Raw genomic sequence first — 21,199 nt, forward strand, 5'->3', positions numbered from 1 at the left:
ATTTTTGAAAACTGCATTTTGTTTAATTATTAAAACTCTGTTTTCATAAGCTAGTTGTTTTTGTTTGTTTGTCTGTTTGTTTTGCAGTGGGAAGGAAAAAAGGACAAATTGACTGAGGCAGCTGTGTGTCAAGTTCTCTCTGATGACACACAAAAACCCAGTGGCTAACCAAGTTCCTTTTGTGCAAAAAATAAAGACTAAAAAGGAAGAAAGACTGTTAGACGTTTGGGACTGAAACCAGCAAACACAGAAACACTCAGAGGCAGTAAGAACTGGGAAGGAAGGAAGAACGAGAGACAAGAAAACAAACATCTGTAGCAAAGATCATGGGAGACATTCATGGACAACATAGCTACTACTTTTTTGTTGCCTTTTGTGTTCAGGGTAAGTGCAATTCTCAGTCCTATTCTCAAACCAAATCAGTCTTTATTTACATCACTAAATACAAAGAACTGTGCCATCTCGATGATTGAAAGATGGATATCAGTCTCCTTCAGTGGCTAGAATTCTCTGCCTTTTTTTGTAATTTAACACAGCCTTTTCTCCACAGGTATTCTGGCTGGTGATTGGTCTGTGGACATCCCATCTGGTCCCATTTGTGCTGTGGTTGGTTCTTCAGTTGTCCTCCCTTGTTCCTATGACTACCCCCAGACCGCAAAAGAAACTAAAGGAGGGCTCTCAGCTCAGGTAGTTTGATAAAGAAAGCATTGTTAACTTGGGCAGCAGTTCATCTTGGGGGGTGGAGGGTGGGGGTTTGGAGATGGTCCCAGAGAAACTTCACTGCAATGTGATGCTCTATGAAAATATGACAACTAATAATAGCTTATTAATCCAAAAAATGTATATTATTTTGTAAGCTTGCAGGAAGTAATTTGGTTCAAATTTTTTCTTTCTTCTATTTTTCACTGTTAGGTTACAGGAAGTGAAGAGTTGCCAGACTACAAAGTGTTGAATGAAATGTGGTGCCTAGAAGAAAGTCGTTGTATTACACAAAGGTATGATGTAAGATCCACTTTAAAGACACACTCCAATGAAAATTGTGTTTTTGGTGTTTATAACATGTTTTTGTGGCATTTTTCTCATAATGTAAGACATGTAACAAGAAATTTAAGATTGCTTTTCTGAGTATTTCTTTATTCAAGTTGTGAATCAGGAGTGGACAAAAAAATGCAGGTTGAACAAGCCTGAAGTAGTGTTATAAGTGGGCTAAAAGCTCCCTTCTTTGCTCCATTCCAAGGCGTCCACTTACAGACAAATAGTTTCATGTACGTCTTTGTTTTCCTCGTCTGAGCTGACATCTGGCTCAAAACTGTAATGGGGTGCTGTAAGCTAGCAAGAAAGAGTGTGCACAAATGGATGACAGGAAGTGGAGGGAGGCTTACTCCGCACCAACGGTCCTGCCTGCAACTCAGAGGCGAATTTCTGATGAACTCCTGCAGCAAAAGTGGACTTGAGTGGGACTTTAAAGCACACAATACCACCATGTGATGAACAATTTATCTACAAATGTTCAACTGTGTCTCTGTCAGATATGTGTTCCACAGTGCGGGAATATTTCCAGACCCCTCATATCAGAGCAGAGTGAAGTACCTTGGACAGTCAGGAACCAAGAACTGTTCTCTAAGAATCAATGATCTGAAACAGACCGACACTGGAACCTACGTATTCTACCTCATCACCAACCATCCAACGGAGAAAATGCCTGCTCAGACAGGAATTCAGCTGCTGGTGACAGGTGAGAACATTGACATTTACCATCAAAACATTTCACAAACTGAGCATGAAGTAGAAAAACTTAAATCTATGATTTATTTTCAACATAATTGAATCTTTAATTGAATTGAATCTTTCGTGACTCTTTTGATGTTGTGTTTGCTTCTTTCATTCAATGCCTCATTGAGGAGGATAAAAGCATCTGTTGCTACACACAGATCTTTTGGTCACACAGTCTTCTGTTTGTTGACCTCTAAGATGCTTTTGTTTAGTCTCTGTTTTTGGGGTTTGCTTGTCTGAACCTGTTGTCACATTTCCGTTGTGTAATCTTTTGTGACACATCTTGTACTATTTAGAGGAAGCAGAACTGAAATAGAGAATGGCTTCCTTGTAACAAAACGCACTTGATGTTACAGGTCTGCTGTCTTAGTGCAGCCTATTTTTTAAAGAGCCAGTTTCAACATTAAAACCAAACCATAGGCTGCAAACGGGAATAATAATTTGGTTCACGGTCAAAGCTAAACATCCGAAAACAAACAGTTTGTACTGTTTTTGAGACAAAGGTCACATGATTTTAGGGAAATAAAACTGAATCCCCACAGACAGCAGCTGAGCTTTTGTCTGTGGATCAGCAGAACTGATGATGGGAAAGCTGAGGAGAAAATCTTTTGTAATGGTGCTGGTGAAAAATAAAAACTTTGAATTTCTTAAGTTTTATTTCATTTGTTGCATTCTATTTGACATACCGCTTAAAGTCCCACTCCAATCATCTTGCGATCTATTGTAAAAGACTTCCCAGTGGTCTTTTAATTATGATGATGCTGTTTTTAGACCAACTCAAAAATCCTGTGTTGACTTCAAGGACATAGTTTCTGCAAAGCAGCAGTAGTTTATTAGAAATTTGCCTCAGAGTTGGTGTGAAGTAAGCTCACCCACATCCCAATATTTATGTATTTGTTTACACTCTCTACTGCTAGTTTGCAGCCCCTCACAACCCCAATCTAAAATTACCAGTTTTAGATTTGACGTCACACCTACAAGCATTTTCCAACAACATTTTTGCGTCTGTTCCTGATTCACAATAATTTGAATACAGAAATACTCAGAAATCCATTTTAGGATTAATTTTCTTTACATTTGCCCTCCATCATGAAAAAAAAATGCTACAGGAACTTTTTTTTTTATTAAACAACTTTTTATGGGAGTGGGTCTTTAAAATACTACAGCTGCAGATTTTCATGTTTTATCTAGGAAATTGGTGATAAATAAATGAAATGGTATTAAAATTCCCAAACTGTGATCAACTTTACAGACTCCTTGAACTTTGCAGAGACACACTAAAATAAGAACAATTTCTTTCACCAGTTGCTATCAGACTCTTACACTGTTTTTCAACCCTTCCTTAAAAGACCATATATTGAGTTGGATGCATTTTTAATGATTTCATCTGGACAACTGACATGATAATTATGTCATTGTTATTTTGATGGATTTGTCTGCTGCATTAGACACCATCGACCTCAAGATCTTGCTGTTTAGGCTAAATGGTTTGGGGGGTTTCTAGTACGACTCTTCATTGTCTGCCTGTGCATTCTGAGTTCATGATTCTGAGGTCTAAGGGGAAGCTCAGAGGGGAACAAGCTTATTCAGTCTTTACACAGAATCTGTGGAATGTGTTACCACTGAGCTTTTTTCAAGCATCCTCATTGTCCATTTTTAAACACTTCTTAAAATTCCTTTTTACATCCAGGCATGACATTCTGCTCTTTGGTTGTTTTACATTTTTTACCAGTTAATTTGTTTTTATCTGTTCGTTTATACTTTGAATTGTGTTTTAACGTTTTTTGCTTGTAACTTCGGATGCCTCGTGTGACCGCTGTCATGTTTGGGCAGCATATAAACTTTTCTTTACTTAAATGTTTTGTCCTGCTGAAATATGAGTACTCAGTGTTTTATCAATGGGTAAAATAAGGGGTTTTGAACAGACCAGGTTAAACCATTGTCTTATTTACACTTTTCTTTTTTTACTCTATATCTTTGTCTGTGTCAGAGTCCCCCAATGATGTGGCAGCTTTAGCAGGTCCATCAAGCTTCATCACTGAAGGTGCAGCTTTACGTCTGGCCTGCTGCAGCCCCGCCTCAACTTCTCAGAGTATTTTCAGGTGGTTTAGGAGCACAAATCCCAGTCAAGTACATGATGGACAGGTGTGGAGGTTCAGTAAAGTTAAATCTGACCAGTCTGGCAGCTACTACTGTCAGTTACAGACTGGAGAAAGAAAGCAGAATTCAACAACGGTGGCTATAGATGTAGAATGTGAGTAAAGTTTAAACCTATTTTATTTACATTATGTCATACCCAATAATATGCAATACAAATGTGAAGGTATAGACACTTGCAGTAGTAATAATCAAAGTCCTCTTGTCTAGATCCTCCTCGAAACATGACTCTTTCAGTCTGGCACCCTGACTCGGACGATGATCTACGGGTAACTCTGAGCTGCAGCAGTGATGCTAACCCGCCTGTGCACTCCTACATCTGGTACCAGGGTGAATCCTGTTCCACTGCTGCAGACAAAAGCTTTTTTCAGGGTAGACAGACCTTGGCTTCATCAACAGGAAGAGGCCCAACATTCAGCAACATCACCACTGAGAATCGTGGGCAGCACTGCTGCGTGGCGCTCAACCAGCACGGCTCACAGGCTTTAACCATTACACTCAGAGGATCTACAGGTGGGTCAGTGAAGTTCAGACACAACACTCAGTTTTTAAATTTAGGAGAAATCCCAAATCCAGAGAAAAAACATTTTTAAAAATTTGATATTGACTTTGCTGGAATCAAAAAATAGGCGTTAAGTATGGTTTCTTTTTGCATAACAATTGCAACTTAGACGTTTAGGTTTCAATATTTTTCTCTGTACTCTGTCACTTTAAACGCAAAGCATTTTATAGGTATATGATATAGTTGTCCAATCAAAAGAGTTGGTTTAATTTTAGAATATTACATTGTTATCCTTTTTTGCTCTCATTTTTCATAGCATCCGTTGGTCTGGTCGTTGGAGTTTCTGTTGGAATCCTACTGGTTATTTTAGCTACAGTGGCGTTTCTAATTACAAGGTGGGATCTGAAAAACTGTTATTTTGTGTACCGGTACTTTAAAAAATGAATGTTGAATTCATCTGTGTGTTGCTTTTATTGAAATATAGAGAATTCTTAAAATTTACAACTTAAAAATTAAGTGTTTTCAATGCTAAAAAATAGTATCAAGACACAAATGTTTTTGAATCAATCGATCAATTTGTAATTGATCTTTTTGCGTTTTTTAGGAGGCAGAAGTCAACAAGACATCGATCTTATGCTCTTACTGAAACAATCACAACACAATCCTAAGGACTCAGTAAGCGCAACAACCAGCTGCCAATAATTCAATTCAACTCAATTTTATTTATATAGTCCAATATTTACAACAGTAGTTGTCTCAATGAGTTTCATACCGGTAATTGTATAATAAACGGGAAATCATAGTGAACATGAAGTCCTAGAATAAAATAGGTAATGGCTAAACTAAACTAAACAGACTATGCTAAACTGGGCATCCCTGCCCTTAGACCCTCCTTCTCGGTAAGGAAAAACTCCTAAAAAAAAACCAGATTCCTGAGAAAAGTAGAAACCTCAGGGATGTCCACATGAAGGAGGGATCCTCTCCCAGGACAGACAGGCGATTTACCAGAAGAATTAGCTTATCTACTCTATGACTACATGTTTAAATAGTCCAGCAGATGGGCTTCCTCCAGATGGAGTTAGGGGACGGCTGGGGGTGCGAGACAAGCCAAAGACGGAGTCCACGTCTAAGTGTGGGAGCAGGAGCAGAGACAATCCAGTACACGTTCAGGTACAGGAGCACGGACGGACCAACTGGAATCTGGAATCACTTGAAAGAGGGACAATACATGAATCACACTGCACCAAACAGAAGCATAGAGAACTAAATGATAAATAAATGATCAGGAATAGAGGAGCGGAGGAGAGTAGAAGTAGACGAGAATAGAGGACAGAACACCCCCCCCCCCCCCCAATAGTGCCAGCACATTAGATATGTTAGATAGAGTTTTGCCTTGTGTTTAAGCTTCTGTTGTTTGTCAATGCACTGTTTTACCGGAGCAGCATTGTTTTTCTTGCTTCATATTAATGTAGGTGTCATTTATGTAAGATGTAATGGATGACCTATAAATGTTCATTTATGCAATATTCATTATTGTTTCTTGTTGTGTTTTGTGACTAACGCCGTGAATAAGGAGGTTTTCTATAGTGTCAGCAGCTGCCCAGTTTCCCACTTAGAATATTGGGCCATATGACAACATGCCTGCTGCTGTGTCCAACAAGCACCAGATCTTACATGAAGCTGGAAATGAAATTCTTTTTTTATCAGTAAATGAAGTGTATTGGGATTTTATGCTTCCATGCAAATTGCAATGCAGTTGCTGCCTTATTTTCAGACTCATGACAAACTTTTTAGGCAAGTGGTTTTTTTTGAGGGAAAAAGATAGACTTGAAAAGCATCATGAGCACAAAAATCCATTCATCCGTCCATCCATCGTCAGTAAATTCCTTTCAGGGTCATAATCCTGCTGGAGCCAACCAAGCTACTGTCGGGCAAAGTCGCCTTTATGTTGTAGGACACAAGCAAAAACATTATAATAATATTTTACTTTATTGGAATTAAAAAGGAAGCGTTACCTTAATTGGAATAATAAATTTAATGCATATGAACATCACAGGGGTTTTGCCCGCACTGCTCGTTCCCAGCAGCATATTATAACAGTTTTTGGTATGAGCAATGTTCTGACAGATTTTAGCAATGACCACTTTACTCAACAAGATGAGACAAAAAGGCCGAAATAAAGGAAAGTGTATTCAGGTTAGAGCATGTTCCATGTGTACCTTTCTGCCTCCAGGTGGCAGCAAATCCACCACCATGATGTGTGAGTGCAGTGGCAAACTAACTATTTATTTAACCCTTGTGCTATCCTAGGCACTTTAACATTGGAAGTTGGGTCATCTAGACCCACCAAACAGTGCTCTGAACCTTTTTTCTTCAATGATTTGTGATCTTCACTGGTGTCCATGGATTACATGAAATCTTTCCACCTTTATCCACCTTTGTCATGGTAGGGAGAACAGGTCAATGTAAGGGTGGGGTCATTTAACACAAGGGTTAAATAAAAAATGTTAAAGTTACAGCTAACTGTCAATATTCTTCACTGAATTCCTTATTAACCTCACATGTTGTTTCCACTTGTTAATTTACACAATTGGTGCACCAGATGTTTTCACAATCATGGCTGTCCATTTGAAAATTTTAGAGAAATTTGATAAAATGCCCATATCTTCTCTTGAGCAGAACTTTGTTTCCTGCTCTTACATCTTCAGGTGCAGCAAACCATTGCCGCTCCCTTAGAAATGAGGATAGTTAATAATCAGAACACATATGTTAGAATATGCAGAATTCCTTGTGCTTCACTTATCTCCACCAGCCCAGACTATAACCACTAAAAGTAAGACCAAAATGACAGTTTTGACTTTATTACAAATTAATAACAGTAAAGAAAGAGAGAGGTTAACTTCAAGGACTACAATTTCTCTGTGTATTAAATGAAAATATAGGTGGTTTCAGCCTCGCAAAGACAGAAATGTGTGAAAGACCGTAGAAGGGTAAAGACAGAGCACCTGTCCAGCACCAACCTGGAGCAGGGAGCTGGACTTGCACATGTTGTTCCTTTATTAAAAGTGTTTTCTGCAGGGTGTGTGTCACTGTATCAGGTCACCACTGCACACCGACACACTGCTGTTATGGTTGACCTCAATGAGCACATTCAGTGGAAAACCTGTATTAAAATAAACAAAAAGGCTTTGCTGTTGTGTATAATAAACTTTTTCTTGCTGTTCTACTTCAGAGTTTTGAGTTTCTAAATAAAATGCATTAGGGTGTGGTAGCTTGCAGCATGAACCCAGATGGAATTCCATCAAAAGCTGCATGACTCAAACACTGAAGGCTTTAACCCTTGTGCTATCCTAGGCACTTTAGCATTGGGAGTTGGGTCATCTAGACCCACTAGACAGTGCGCTGAACCTTTTTTCTTCAATGATTTGTGATCTTCACTGGTGTCCATGGATTACATGAAATCTTTCCACCTTTATCCACCTTTGTCATGGTAGGGAGAACACTTCAATGTAAGGGTGGGGTCATCTAAGATAGCACAAGGGTTAAATGAGGACCTAAGCAGATCCTCAGAATGGTCTTTAGATGCATCGGCATATTAAATGTCACATTATTAACATTAGGAGGAACATTAAAAAATAAGACAGATACTTGCTGCTAATGAAAAAAGATTGAAAAAGTGACAACTTTCTTTGTTTTAGCTGCTGAACCAGGTTCAGGCCCGGCTTGTTCAACCTGTTTGCTGCTTCAAAAATCTTGCTTGTTATTCAGGAAGATGTCCACATTCCTCCAGATGGTTTGGAGTTTTTAGCTGACTTCTCCCTTCATCAGGGTTACAGAAATGAAGTAAGAAAGACTTGAGAAGACGTTCTATGTCTTTTAAATGACAGGCGGAGCACAGAAAAACAAGGAAACCTATTGTTTTTATCAACACATTCTCTAAAGGAAAGGACATTCCCACTAAAGGAAAGGACATTACCAGCTACCAAAGTTAGTTCATCCTGTGGTTGGTAAACAATTTTTATATTCTATTTTTAAATTCATGATCAGAAAAGTAAAATTTGTGTTCTTGAAATAAAAAATCTTGTTCTATTTTGTAAATTTGAGATGTGTTTTCTTTTTGACAAATTTAATATCACTTGTTTATGTCCTTTTGTATAAAAATTGAAAAGGTTATTTTTTTAATATCCAAAATTCACAGATCACTCAATGGAACAAGAATCACAGATCGTACGTTAATCAAGGACAGGAGGAACGAAAAAATGGAAAGAATGGAAAGAACAAAGTCTTTGTCATTGACAATACTATTTCTGGTGGTCCTTTACAAGAACCCACTCGCCTCAGGTAACTTAGACAGATTTGCAAAAAATATTAGTTTGGAATTGTTTCACTATAAAAAGCTTTAAATCATACCAATTTATTTTGGTACGGTTTTCTCTGGTAAGAAAACAACCTGTCAAACAACAAATATAGAACAAAATATAAAATCTATGAAAATCAAATAAAATCACAAATCAGACAATTAAAGTGCTGTCATACGCAAGGAAAATCAATTTAAAAAGGTCATTTTATCTCAAAGAAACATGTCTTGTTACAAGTTTTGTAAATCATTTAAATTGCAATTTACAATTTGTGTTAATGAATATTGTAGGTTTTGATTTGTTTTTGAGTGTGTAAACAGCACTACATATTTTAATAGGATTTGAAAGATTTCAAAAAAACTCCAAAAATGCTTCAATAATGAGGAAATAAAGAAGTTACATGTTCACTGTTTTTCCAGACAGTTATGTGCAAAAATAATCCAGTTTCCCACAGCGATTACTGCAAAATGACCATATTGACTGTCATTAGTGTTTTTCAGTCTCTAAGACTCTCAGCTACATTTACAGAGATCTGTGTCAGTCTTCCTCATTGTTCTGTTACGAGTCTTTCTTGCCTTTCAAGAAAAAACATAAGGGGAAAATGTTGTGTTTCCAGTTCAGTCTCACGTGGTTTGAAAGGACCACGATTTGCTTGATTTTCCTTTAGTTTAACCAAAATCCAAACCTTCTGGTTTTAAACTTGATCTTTTGTCATCTGTTGCTATTTACTTCGTAAACTTCCCTGTTGCTAACACGCATATCATCCAATCCAGCACAAAACTTCACAACAGTTGTTTCGTCTGCTGAGACCACAACAACAAATCCTCCGGTCCCTGGTTACCAAACCATTCCAGCTAATGTGACAGTGGCTGTGGGAGAACCTGTGGAGTTTAGATGTGGAGTGTCTAAACAATCTCCAAACCTTACATTAACTCTTTATGGTAGCCATGGGAACTACAGCCTCAAATGTCCAAATGACCACATAGAAGATATTCCCCAGGTGAGGCACAAATCTGCTGCAAATTCCATTTACATTGAACCAATGTCAATTTGTTAAATTTGTTGTTGATTTTTTGTGATTTTACTTACAAAAGTTGAAGGATTGCACACGTAATGAGTGTTTTTTTGCTATGCTGGTCTCAGATGTAGCATTTTATTGTTTAGTATAATTGTTCTTGTAGTGTTGTTGTCATATATGTCTGAACTAGATGCATCCCCTTTCCCTGCTGTGTGCTCAGGCTCTCAGTGGAAACTGCTACATAAAGGATGGGGAGTCACTGGCTGTGTGGACTCTGAAGGGAACAGCCTTCCCTGACAACGGCACAAGAGTCATTTGTCAGCAGGAAAACAACCCTAAAGCACCTTCTGCTGTCCTGCATCTTTATGGTAATGCACAGAATTATCTCTGAGTCATGGACCTGTGCAATGCATAATCACACCAACTTAAGTCACATTGCCTTAACCTCACTGTTGGAGAGAACAAACCATTTTACTCCTCCTTTTTCTATTCTCTATTTAAGATAATGGCTCCTCGTACGCAGCTCTTATTGGATGTTGCGTCGGGGGATTCTTTGGGATCCTGTTGGTGTTTGGTCTGATGTTCCTCATTTTAAGAAATTCTGCACTACCAACTCAGTGTCTCGGTAAGCAGTGTTTCACTGAACGAATGTAAAAAAATAAAATTTGGAAACTCACCTGCCCAACTTAATGCTTATTTCTGTTTTTAGAGAGAGGCCCAGAGGACGACTTGGATGAAATAATAAAGGAATAACAGAAGGCTTGAGAAACTCCAGAAAGAAATGTGGTTTGAATAATCCAATTCAAGTTCCATTATGAAGATGTTTTGTGTAAATAAATGTCCAAAAATAAGAATAAATCTAAAGTGAAGTGAAGCTGCATTACAACAATAACAAATTAGAGTTTTCATTTGACTCTCAGTTCACTGTTTTAATGGCTGCAAATGAAATTGGCCAAAAGTGATCAGCTGTTCTGCAGCAGGAGCCTGTTACAGAAATTGTGGTAACAATACAGAGGAGATAATCACAGAGATCCTTCTGTATGAAAAAAGAGATGAACACCAGCTGAAAACTGAGTCACTCTAAACTTTTCTAAGTACCGGTATTAACAATTTTTGCTGTTTCTACCTGTTTGGTCAGTTTACTGCAGTTACACAGTTTTCCCACTTGAGGGAAGCACTGAGATAAAGAAAAGGTCATCATAGATTGCAAACTGAAAGCATGCTTCCCCACGCCAGTTTTATTTGTTTTTTGTTTGTTTCTATGTAAAAAATAACAAAGAAAAGGGGGGGGGGGGGGGGGTTAAGATCAAATATAATAATAACTTAGTCTTTCGCATTGCACTAACTAATGAAGGAATGGAAGGTTTGAAGTGAATTCTGTCCTACCTCTAGAATTTACCCTTTGCATTTATTTGCAGTTTTTGTTGTGGGGGTTTTGTGAATGCCCCCCTTTATTAAATATATACAAGTCTAAATCACCCTGTATCTATAAAGTTGTATTTTTTCAAACGTCACCAGACATCAAGTACCTTAAAGTTTAACCCAGAAAACTTTAGTCTGTTCAAAACAGGTTGAAGCAGAATGTTCCTTCAAATGAAGCCTGTCAATTCAGCGGCATGAAGGACACTGTGGAGAAAATAAGCATGCTCATTGAGTTGCTCACGTGATCTCATGTCTCAGCTTCCTTTTAGTGATGACCTCAAATCCCTGTTTGTGTCAAGAGCAGTGCATGTTATTTACCTTTATCTGCCGTCATGTGACACACAAAACAAAAGGTAACACAAACTCGAAGATAAAAATACAGCAGGTTGAAAAATGCCATGTTTTGTAGCATCTTGCAGAAAGGTTTTTGACATTTAAAATCATGTTTGCACTAAAATTCCTTTGATTGAGAATCAGATATTGTAAGAAATGAACCCCAGAGGTGTCACATGTTAACACAAGGGCCGGTCCAATTTCTCCGTTGTTGTTTATTCAGCTGCTCATCTACACCTGGCTTTACATGCTTGCGCTCCATCCTGCCCCAGCACTCTAATCTTTCACACTCCGAACGGAAAGTCAGTGGTTTTAGCTCACCGGGTGAGTTTGTCTCAGGTCCCTCTGTGAGTGTGTGATTTAACTCCGTCTAAACAGACACCACTTGTGTCATGTGACCACTACTGGGCAAGAATTCACATTCCTGAGTGTCCAAATGTGACCAATAAGGAGATTATAGGAATAGCAGCATTTTCCCATGTGGATCACTCTAATAGACTCTAATTTTTTTTCTGAAGTCATAATCCTGAGCAGACATCAGCTCTACCTCATTTTCTTTTAATCCTCCTAGCACCAAGTTTAAAACAGATTATTCTTTTTCTCTATGTTGTAATTTGGTCTGATCTGTCTAGGTGCTCTCTACCTGTCCTTAGACCTTTGAATCTGTTTACATACAAACACCAAGACATGCAGCCATAACAGACAGTGTGTTTTTGAGTAATCTACACTATTACGTGGGTGTTTAAAAGCTTACCCTTCACATTACAAATGTGAAGGAAGATCAGACATTGTTAATGCAATTTTAGTACATACTTAACTAGACTGTGCAGATTTTTTAAATAACTTTTGGTATAATTTTATTTTTCAATTTTCTTCTTTAAAAACCTAAATTGGCACATTCTCTTTTATTTGTTTTTATATCACATTATCTAGTAAATCAATCCACCCCGGTCAGTTTTACTCAAAATGTCACTGAATGATGGTGAAATAAATGGGACTGTGTGAGGAAATTTGGAAAAGAGAGAAACAACTTAGTGAAAGGATCCAGTGTGCCGTCTATTGGTCTGCCAAATGTCTTGGAGCACAGTGACCTTTATCTCACTTCTCTTACAATAATTCCAGCAGCCAGAGTGCCTGCAGAATAGCTGCTTAGGTTTCGGATCTGAATTTAAAAGTAATCTAGAGTGGATAAGAAGTACTTTCGAATGATCTGCTAAAAAAAAATTAAATTCAATGTTTCATTGTTTTATTGTGGAGCAAATTACCAAATAAATCACAATGTGCCACAAACAGCTTGGTGGGAGCTAGAAACTTTTTAAGACAAGTTGTTGGGTTGTCTTTTTGGTGCCGCCTGTTTCTCACCTTTCTGTGGAAAGATAATTGCATTAACACCTTCACACAACAGCACACACCTCAAGGTATGTATCGTGTTACTTTTTTCATAGTTATCACTTGTGAAGAGGCTGGTACAGGCTGCTGCTTTCAACCGTGTGGCAGAAAGAGGTATAAATAGTATCAGAGTGCCTGTGTGCACACATATTTCTGCTCACAGATAGACCTGTAAACTGATGAAGCCCATCGACACCCATTATGATATGCGAATAAGGGAGAGGATGATAATTTATTCCTGCTGTGTAACTTTCAACATCTTCGAGTGAAAGTAAGAAGGGGTTTGGTATGTGTTTTTTAAAGAAGCAAAAAAAGTTCTTCCTCCAACCCAGTTAAGAGGAAAATGCCTGACACACACAAAACCAACTCAGAGAAGGCCGTTGTGCAGGGACTACACACTGGGAATACCTAGATACTTGAGAATGCTCCAGGGAGTTTAAAGAAAACAACTCATGGAGCGTGTGAAGAAAAGCAAAGAGACAAAAGAAGAGGAAAAATCCACTGCAAAACAAAAGCTTAGCTCTGTATCTCATCTGAAATTTGAAAATATGGTACAGACATTTACTGTAAATCCATTAGTAATGCCTCTGTTACCGGAAAAAAACTTATATGTTTATCGTATTATCTTATTTTTGTGCTATATTATCTCCAAAACTGTTGATAACTTTTAAAAAAGGATTTGCTTTGCCTTAAATAACAATTATGACATTGCAATTATGCAAAATTGCACCACATCTTAGTGATTCTTTGAATTAGTATGTTCAAACAGATTGAGAATTTTTGTAAAGGTGATTAAATTAACTGCACATCATTTTGCATCAACTGTTTAAAAAGGATTTTCCCTTTTCCACCCTTTCTGACCAAACTTTCATGTCATTTTTCTTTTCTGTGTGTTGAATCTCGAAGTGCAAAAACTTATTTATTTTGTTATGTTTTTAAGCAACAAATTTATAGATTTAAGTTACAAATACCTACACATTCTAACTTTTTCACCAGTGATTTTATTTTTCTTTCACAAGCATGAGCTATCAAAAAAGATGGACGTTTGTGGTCATGTTGTCTTTCCGGGAACTTCAGAATGCTTGAAAATCTGTTTAAGTGCAGTCTTGGATGTGTGAAGTCTGAAGGGTTTATTGCTGAGTCATAGACATTTTAGAAACATTGGGGAGTGAGCAAGATATGCTCCCAGCACAATTTTCTGCAAACAGCACTCTGACTTTGATAAGAAATGATAATGTTTCTTTTGGGACACATGCTTTAAAGGAAAAATAGGACGCGATATAAAAAATTAAATAAAAAAAACAAGAACCCCCTGATACACTCTCAGACGCTACAATCTCCCTTCTTCTCAAGAAGGAGAAAGATCCCCTCCTTTGCAGTAGTTATAGGCCCATCTCCCTTTTGAATGTGGATTTTAAAATTCTTTTAAAAATTCCTTTATTCTGTACTGGCCAAATTCTGATTGGGTGGGACATTTGTCGACTGGGTTAAGCTTTTATACTCTGCCCCTAAAGTATCTGTTTGTACTAATGGCATCCTTTCCCCCTCATTTTTCCTGCACTGTGGCACCAGGCAATGGTGCCCTCTTTCCCCCCTGCTTTTTATTTTTTTTATAGAACCTTTAGCAATATGGTTACGCTCTGAACTAGCCTTTACAGGAATTGAACGGTTCGGCACCATCCATAAGGTCTCACTTTATGATCTTTTCCTTTATGTTGCTGACCCTGTGAACTCATTTCCGGCCATACTTAACATCTTACAGAATTACAGTGCAGCATCTGGCTAAACTCAATTATCAGAAGAGTTACGGTTTTCGTTACCTCTGTGTTCAGGTCACGCTCTCCTTGCCAGGGCTATTGTGTAAAAATTTCACCCCCCTGATTGAACAAATTGAAAGTGATTTTGCCCGCTGGTCAACACTTCCCCTCTCACTGGCAGGTCGCGTGAGCCTGGTAAAGATGGTTTTCCTCCCAAAGTTTTTATATTTATTTCAACATCTCCAAATCATCCTGAATAAATCCCTTTTTTGATAGACTGGACAGACTTATTTCAACCTTTTTGTGGGCCAGCAAGCCGCCACATCTTCATAAGTCTGTGTTACAATCGCCTAGAAACAAAGGAGGACGGGCTCTCCCAGATTTTAGGCTTTATTACTGGGCAGTCAATCTACAGAAACTTTTATTTTGGATGACTGACGAGGAGGATTCAAAGCCGAGTTGGGTAAGGTTGGAAAGAAGGTCTTTGCAAGTCTCATTGCGTTCTGTTTTTTGTTTGCAACTTCCTCTTTCGTACTTTCCTAATAACCCAGTGATTTCCACCTCCTTGAAAATTTGGAATCAATTCAGGAAGCAGTTAGGTCTCGTTGGCACTACTGTCCTGACATCTGTTTTTAAAAATTTTGTATTTGAACCATCTGGCATTTAAAATCTGGCACACAAAAGGAATCAAATCTGTAGCGGATCTCTACACAAATGGCGTCTTTCATCATTTGACCAACTTTCACTTGAATACGGCATTGCTAAGAATCACCTGTTTCGTTTCTTTCAGGTTCGTAACTTTGTAAAGAAACTGTTTCCTCACTTCTCAAACCGTCCCCCAGAAACACTGTTAGACTCTCTTTTCTCTGTTGACCATGTATGTAAAGGTTGTATCAGTTTTATAGAAACTCATTTGGCTCTCGACTTCAACATCAACCAACGCTGTTAAGACTGCTTGGGAGGACAGTATTAATTTTAAGTTAACAGAACAAGTCTGGAAATCGGCGTTATCCCTTGTTTATTCTTCATCTATTTGTGCTCGCCATGGATTACTTCAATGTAAAGTTGTGAACAGGGTTCAGTATATCAATTCAAAACTTGCCAATGTCAAAAGTCCCCTGCTAACCACGTTCACATGCTCTGGTCGTGTCCTGAGCTCAAACAATTCTGGTTCTATGTGTCTAATGTGTTATCTGTAGCATATACCTATCACAGTTTCAACCCGATCACTGCAATATTTGGAGTTGCCCCAAATGATGCTGTACCAGGCACGATGAAACGGGCTCTGGCTTTTACCACTCTACTGGCCCGTCGTCTGATTTTACTTAAATGGAAAGATTCCCGTGCCCCTTCGAATGTCCACTGGCTCCATGACGTGCTTTATAAACTTAAACTTGAGAAATTTCGGTTCTCACTTAGAGGCTAAATTAAATCATATCAGGCCACCTGGAATCCCTTTCTACAATTTGTCAGTCCCATGGTCTTGCCTTCTGATTACAATTGAACTCTAGCCATGTTTTCTACAAAGTTTTCCTCCTAAATTCACACTTGTACCCCAAATTACCTATTTTTCTTTATTATTATCATTTTTTTTGGTGTTGTTCTATATTGTTTTATTTATTTATTTTGGTTATTTTTTTATTTTGGCCAAGGACAGGAGGGAGGGTTTTGGGAAGGGAAGATGGGAGGGCTGGCTGGGTTATGTAGATTGGGTTGGGGGATGGATAGAATGGGAAGGGAAAAGGGTTGAAGGGGTTGAGGAGGACGGTGACATTCTTTGATTGTTCTCGTTGTTTTTATAATTGTTCAATAAACAAAGTTGGGAAGGAACAAGAACCAAATTCCAAATTTTCAAAACTCAATTAAATTTTGTTGACATAACCCAACATCACAACAATAGTCATCTCATAAAGTAAGTGAGAAGAAATTGTTTAACTAACAATATTGTAGAGAATGACACAGAGGTTGGAGAGCTCAGTTCTTTGAGTTCTGTCAAATATGGAGTGGTAAATGGTAAATGGCGTATACTTACGTATATAGCACTTTTCTACCTTCTTTGGAGGCCCAAAGCGCTTTACAGTCACAGACCCATTCTCCAATTTACAAACTGCTGAACACCAGAAGCAAGGTGGGGTTCAATGTCTTGCCCAAGGACACTTCGACACATGGGCGGGTAAGGTGGGAATTGAACCTGCAATCTCACGATCAGATGAATCTCCAATCAACAATGTTTAATAAAGCTTTATAAATTATTAAAAACTACATATTCTTAATCATGTTTGCATGCTAAAGGAGGCAGCCTAAAATCAAAGAAGGTTTTAAACCTGCTCTATCACATTTATGGAATAAAAACGTAGCTGATCTCCTTCACGCTGGTACGTAAGCCTTTCCACCATGTCACATTGAAAATTTCCACACAGTCACACAAATGTTTATACCCCAAACAAAGAGGAGGAGCTGAGAGTACTTATTCAGGTAGAATAGAAAACACATTTTTAACCAGGTGGTGTCTTGGAGCCGTCACACACTCGTCTGCTTCTGATCCAGTGCCTCAGGTAAGCAGCACACTGTTCAAGGTCAAGTTTTTGAGGTCACTTATCTGCAGCAAATATGCCATCTACAATATGTTTTTGAACTAATCTTTTTTTCCACAAGTGGTTGTATATCTGTTGATTAGGTGACTCCATTCATTTGTGGCATCAAGGTCAAACTCCACTTTGAACCTAAACAGGCAATGTCAGGCAGATTCATTGTGGAGCACAATCCATACAGCACAATCCGTGCTTTTCTTAAACGAAGAGGCAAATGTTGCAAAGATTGTATTTACCTTCATCAAGGAGGTAAATAGTAAAAAATGTCTATCAACATCTCAGACTATGCCAAATTAATGGAAGTTTGTCAGTGTTGATCCTGGTTAATTATAGAAAACCTGATCACACAGGACAAAGAGTTCACCTGAATGTACTGTGTGTGGCTGTTTTGTTGTGGGAAGGACAAAGGCCTTGTGGACCTTGACTTGTGCCATGTTACCTGATCCTGCACTTAAATCATGCTCTAACAAGGTCATGATGAACATGACAAAAATAGCATCATCTAGGCATCGTAACTGCTTTTTTTCTGTCTCTAAATCTGATGATCTTTTGGTTATATGTCTGATTTTCTGCTATTGCAAAATACAGTGCAAATGCAAAGAAAAATCCACAAAACATGTACTGACATTTACATGCCAGAATGAATGAGCTAATGGGCATAGAACTAGAACAAGCTCAAAAGAGCAGCACTGCAGAGTTTTTAAAAATACAGGGAATCCTAAAACAGAATTTAAACAAGTGCAGACAAGGTTATTAATCAAAAGGCAGTATCACTCCACTACACCTTTTGAATGTATTTCCTTCAAATCAAGAATAAAGAAAGATTTATGAATAAACATTTTTTTGGGTGTGTGTGTGTGTGGGGGGGGGGGGGGGGGGGTGTTAAAAATCTCATTATAAGACTGAACCTATGTACCGGTAGATGAACCTTTGGACTGCTGAAGAAAAAAGGTAGAATTTATGATATAGGATATCTTCCCTGAGGTTAGCTGAAGTTTTCATAAATGTACTAAAATTAATTATAGCAGTTAAAATCCAGTTAAAATCAAAGGTGCCTGACAGAAACATATTTCCATTTTAAATCATTAAAATTAAAGTTCAACACTTGAAGTGTGTCATTTTGCTTTGGTTTCCTCTGCAGCTACTATACGGAAATTTAGAATTTAATTCGAGTTTTTAAAAAATATAGGAACTTTTCCTTTTTAAGAGGTTTCCTTGAAAGCAGTTATTCTGTTACTTGGTTGGTTGGTTTTACCAAAGTCTGTAAAGTGCTGCAATGCAAGCTGCAGACAAAGATAACTCGTAACTCTTATATATTATAACATACATTTTTGGGTCAATTTTTAAGAATTCTTTGATGAACTGCAACTTGACCTAGTTTCTATGTTCTTTTCAAAGGCATGACTTTGAAGTCCAAGTGCAAACACGTTAGATTATGATCAACTGTCACCCTAATGGAAACTTCATTTACAGTAAACAGAAATGAAGCGATGCCACCTTAACCCTCCACGTGCAATGACAAAGTGTAAATGTCAAATCTGTCAAACAAAACATTTTGGTTGCATAGTCGATTGTTTATTATTTTAATTGAGTAAGACAGAGCACTTAATTTTTGACTGTATTAAACAGACCTAAACTTTATTAGGCCATTCATAAATTGTGTGTCTAACATCTCTGAAAGTCCAAAATACACCATCAAAAATTAGAATAATTGTTTATTGACAAAGCACCTAACTGTGTTTTACAAGGTGTAAAAAGTTGTCTCTGTGGTGGAGGAGAGGAAAGTTTTCTAGAGTCCTGCTGGGTTTCACCCCATGACAAAAGGCGATCCACTGTTTACTGTCCAAACACCCAGAATGCATCCCTGCTGACAATACACTGACCTCTCACACCACCAAGGCATTCCTCCCCAAGAGAGGACAAAATGTTCGTAGGGTTTTTGGTGAGAAAAAATGTCTCACCATCATGTTTTCCCTTCTTTGTTTACCCTTGTTGTTCTGTAGCGGACTCTGTGTTGGTGAAGATGGGACATCTCACTCTTGCGGCTTTCACAGCAGGTAAACCAAAAAATAGTAAAATATTTTACATCAGCCATTGAAAACATTGGGGAACATGTGTTTTTTGACATGAAAAACATTTTTTTTTCATGTTTATTTTGGAATAAAAATTGGTAACTCTGTTTGCTTTTTATTTCACTCTTAATCTTTCAAATTCTGACCTATGACTTTTTTTCTTCAGTGCTGTGCTGCCTTTTCCTGGAAACTGAAGCAAGTAAGACCAAAACTCTATCCCTGATATAACATTTGACTGGTTTTACTGGAAGTGGTTAGCAAACAAGTAAAACACATTATATTACACAATACACATAAACAATTTTATTGTCTGTTTAAACATTTTATGAATTTAACTATTCTCTCATTCTTGTAATTGTGTTTTATGTTTTGTGCTTTACTGGTAAGGTGCTCAAAAAGGCAGCATATAGTTACAATTTATGTATTAATTTATTTCTTTGTTGTTTGGGTTGCTGTTATTGTCTTAGCCAAGGTAGTAAATACATCTCTGACATTTCTTATCTTTTCTTCAAACACAACCCTGTCCTTGTCTACAGATCCATTTGTGTACAGTAAGTACAATCTCCCATGTTTTGTGTGTAATACTGAATTTTATCGTTTGAACTTTTGTGTAATAAAAAGCTTTTCAAAAACCTTTAAAACATGTTTTTTACAGTAACCAATTTTACAAATGCAGATGTAAATCCTTAGTATAAATGCTGTAAAACAAATGTCTTTCTTGTTAATCTAATTATTTATTTATTTTTGTATTGACCAGACTATGAGGGTCTAAGAATTGGAGGCCTCGTCATTGTCGGCCTGTTGATAGCTGGAGCAGTCGTCTTGTTAACCTGTAAGTGCTTCAACAATGGGCAGAAATTGACTGGTCTACGTTGGCATTTAAACTTTTTCTTTCAGATTTCAATGAATAGAAGGTAAACTCATCAACCAGCATTCAGGCAGGAGAAGAAAGTCTGCATTCTCAAAAGAGTTCTGGTTTCAGTTTTTTAAAAATCCCCAAGAAAATCTGATCTATTAGAAAAGAGGGTTGTTTCTTTTTTGACAAAATAAGTTGAGTTAGCAGCATTTTTTTATGTTGCAAAATGCTAACAGTGACCCCAATTTCCTTTTACCCAACAAGGGTGAATTGAAAAAATAAATAAACAGCGCAATCAAATTCTATACAAGCTGTGCAGTAAAAGTTTTATTTTCAGCCCAACTTCCTAACTAAATGCACTGATTCACATGTCACCATGTTTGATGGATTTGAATAAGCTTGTTAAGAAATTAACATATTTCCTTTTTTTTTTTATTCTTAAAACCCCTTAGACCTGTATTCAGACATTTATTCACTGGAACACCGACCATTTGCAAGACTTTAGAAAAGGAGTGTTTGTGAGAAAAATGTACCTGACCTGACCTGAGGCTTGTTCTTCTCTTTTTTTAATAGATAACCAGTGTGCCAGGTTAGCCAGGTAAGATATGATGTAATGTTATCATATCAACTTTCAACATGTCTCCCCTCTAACATTCCCCCTTATATTATTATTTATTTCATTCCCTGTCTATTCTAAATACTGCAATGTTGCTCCTTCTCCTGTGTGACAATAGAGGGAAACAAAGTGATGACAGTGGGATCTGATGCCCCCCCCCCCCCCCCCCCCCCCGCCCCGGAAAAACCAGTTTTTGGCCTGGAAGAAGAGTTGACAGGGGAAGGGTGGAGACCTGTAGTGCATGGTGGAAAATGAAGAGGACATCTGTTTGCAGAAACAATTTGAATTTTTTGTGTTCAAACTACTAATCTATGGAGTTGCACCATGTGAAGTATAATTGAACACAATGGGAAAA

The 21,199-nt window shown here is 37.7% G+C and overlaps 3 protein-coding genes across 5 annotated transcripts; all 3 read left to right on the forward strand.

Moving 5' to 3' along the window:
* The first annotated feature begins 149 nt into the window (after positions 1-149).
* On the forward strand, positions 150-6,632 carry LOC101171522 (lachesin). Its single transcript, XM_011485081.3, has 8 exons — positions 150-384; positions 551-687; positions 913-995; positions 1,530-1,735; positions 3,764-4,027; positions 4,141-4,443; positions 4,749-4,827; positions 5,037-6,632. Exons 1-8 carry the CDS (start codon positions 327-329, stop codon positions 5,098-5,100), a joined length of 1,194 nt encoding a protein of 397 aa, XP_011483383.1. The 5' UTR covers positions 150-326; the 3' UTR covers positions 5,101-6,632.
* A 1,580-nt stretch (positions 6,633-8,212) lies between these two features.
* LOC101168235 (uncharacterized) lies at positions 8,213-10,716 on the forward strand. Of its 3 annotated transcripts, none has more exons than XM_004077784.5 (6): positions 8,213-8,439; positions 8,631-8,773; positions 9,564-9,790; positions 10,029-10,176; positions 10,311-10,433; positions 10,518-10,716. In XM_004077784.5, the coding sequence occupies exons 2-6, from the start codon at positions 8,692-8,694 to the stop codon at positions 10,559-10,561; spliced, it is 624 nt and encodes a 207-aa protein (XP_004077832.1). In that variant the 5' UTR covers positions 8,213-8,439; positions 8,631-8,691; the 3' UTR covers positions 10,562-10,716. The 3 variants fall into 3 exon arrangements, with proteins under 3 accessions (XP_004077832.1, XP_004077831.1, XP_011483386.1); XM_004077783.5 differs by having other exon boundaries at positions 8,213-8,419; XM_011485084.4 differs by having other exon boundaries at positions 8,221-8,435.
* A 6,431-nt stretch (positions 10,717-17,147) lies between these two features.
* Positions 17,148-21,020, forward strand: fxyd11 (FXYD domain containing ion transport regulator 11). The gene is made up of 7 exons (XM_023964308.2): positions 17,148-17,264; positions 19,304-19,357; positions 19,539-19,571; positions 19,909-19,923; positions 20,130-20,204; positions 20,802-20,826; positions 20,963-21,020. The coding sequence occupies exons 2-7, from the start codon at positions 19,324-19,326 to the stop codon at positions 20,991-20,993; spliced, it is 213 nt and encodes a 70-aa protein (XP_023820076.1). The 5' UTR covers positions 17,148-17,264; positions 19,304-19,323; the 3' UTR covers positions 20,994-21,020.
* Positions 21,021-21,199: the final 179 nt, after the last annotated feature.

The sequence above is a fragment of the Oryzias latipes genome, chromosome 16, assembly GCF_053564925.1.
Source record: "Oryzias latipes strain Hd-rR chromosome 16, Olatipes_Hd-rR_3.1".
In the NCBI taxonomy this organism is placed as follows: Eukaryota; Metazoa; Chordata; class Actinopteri; order Beloniformes; family Adrianichthyidae; genus Oryzias; species Oryzias latipes.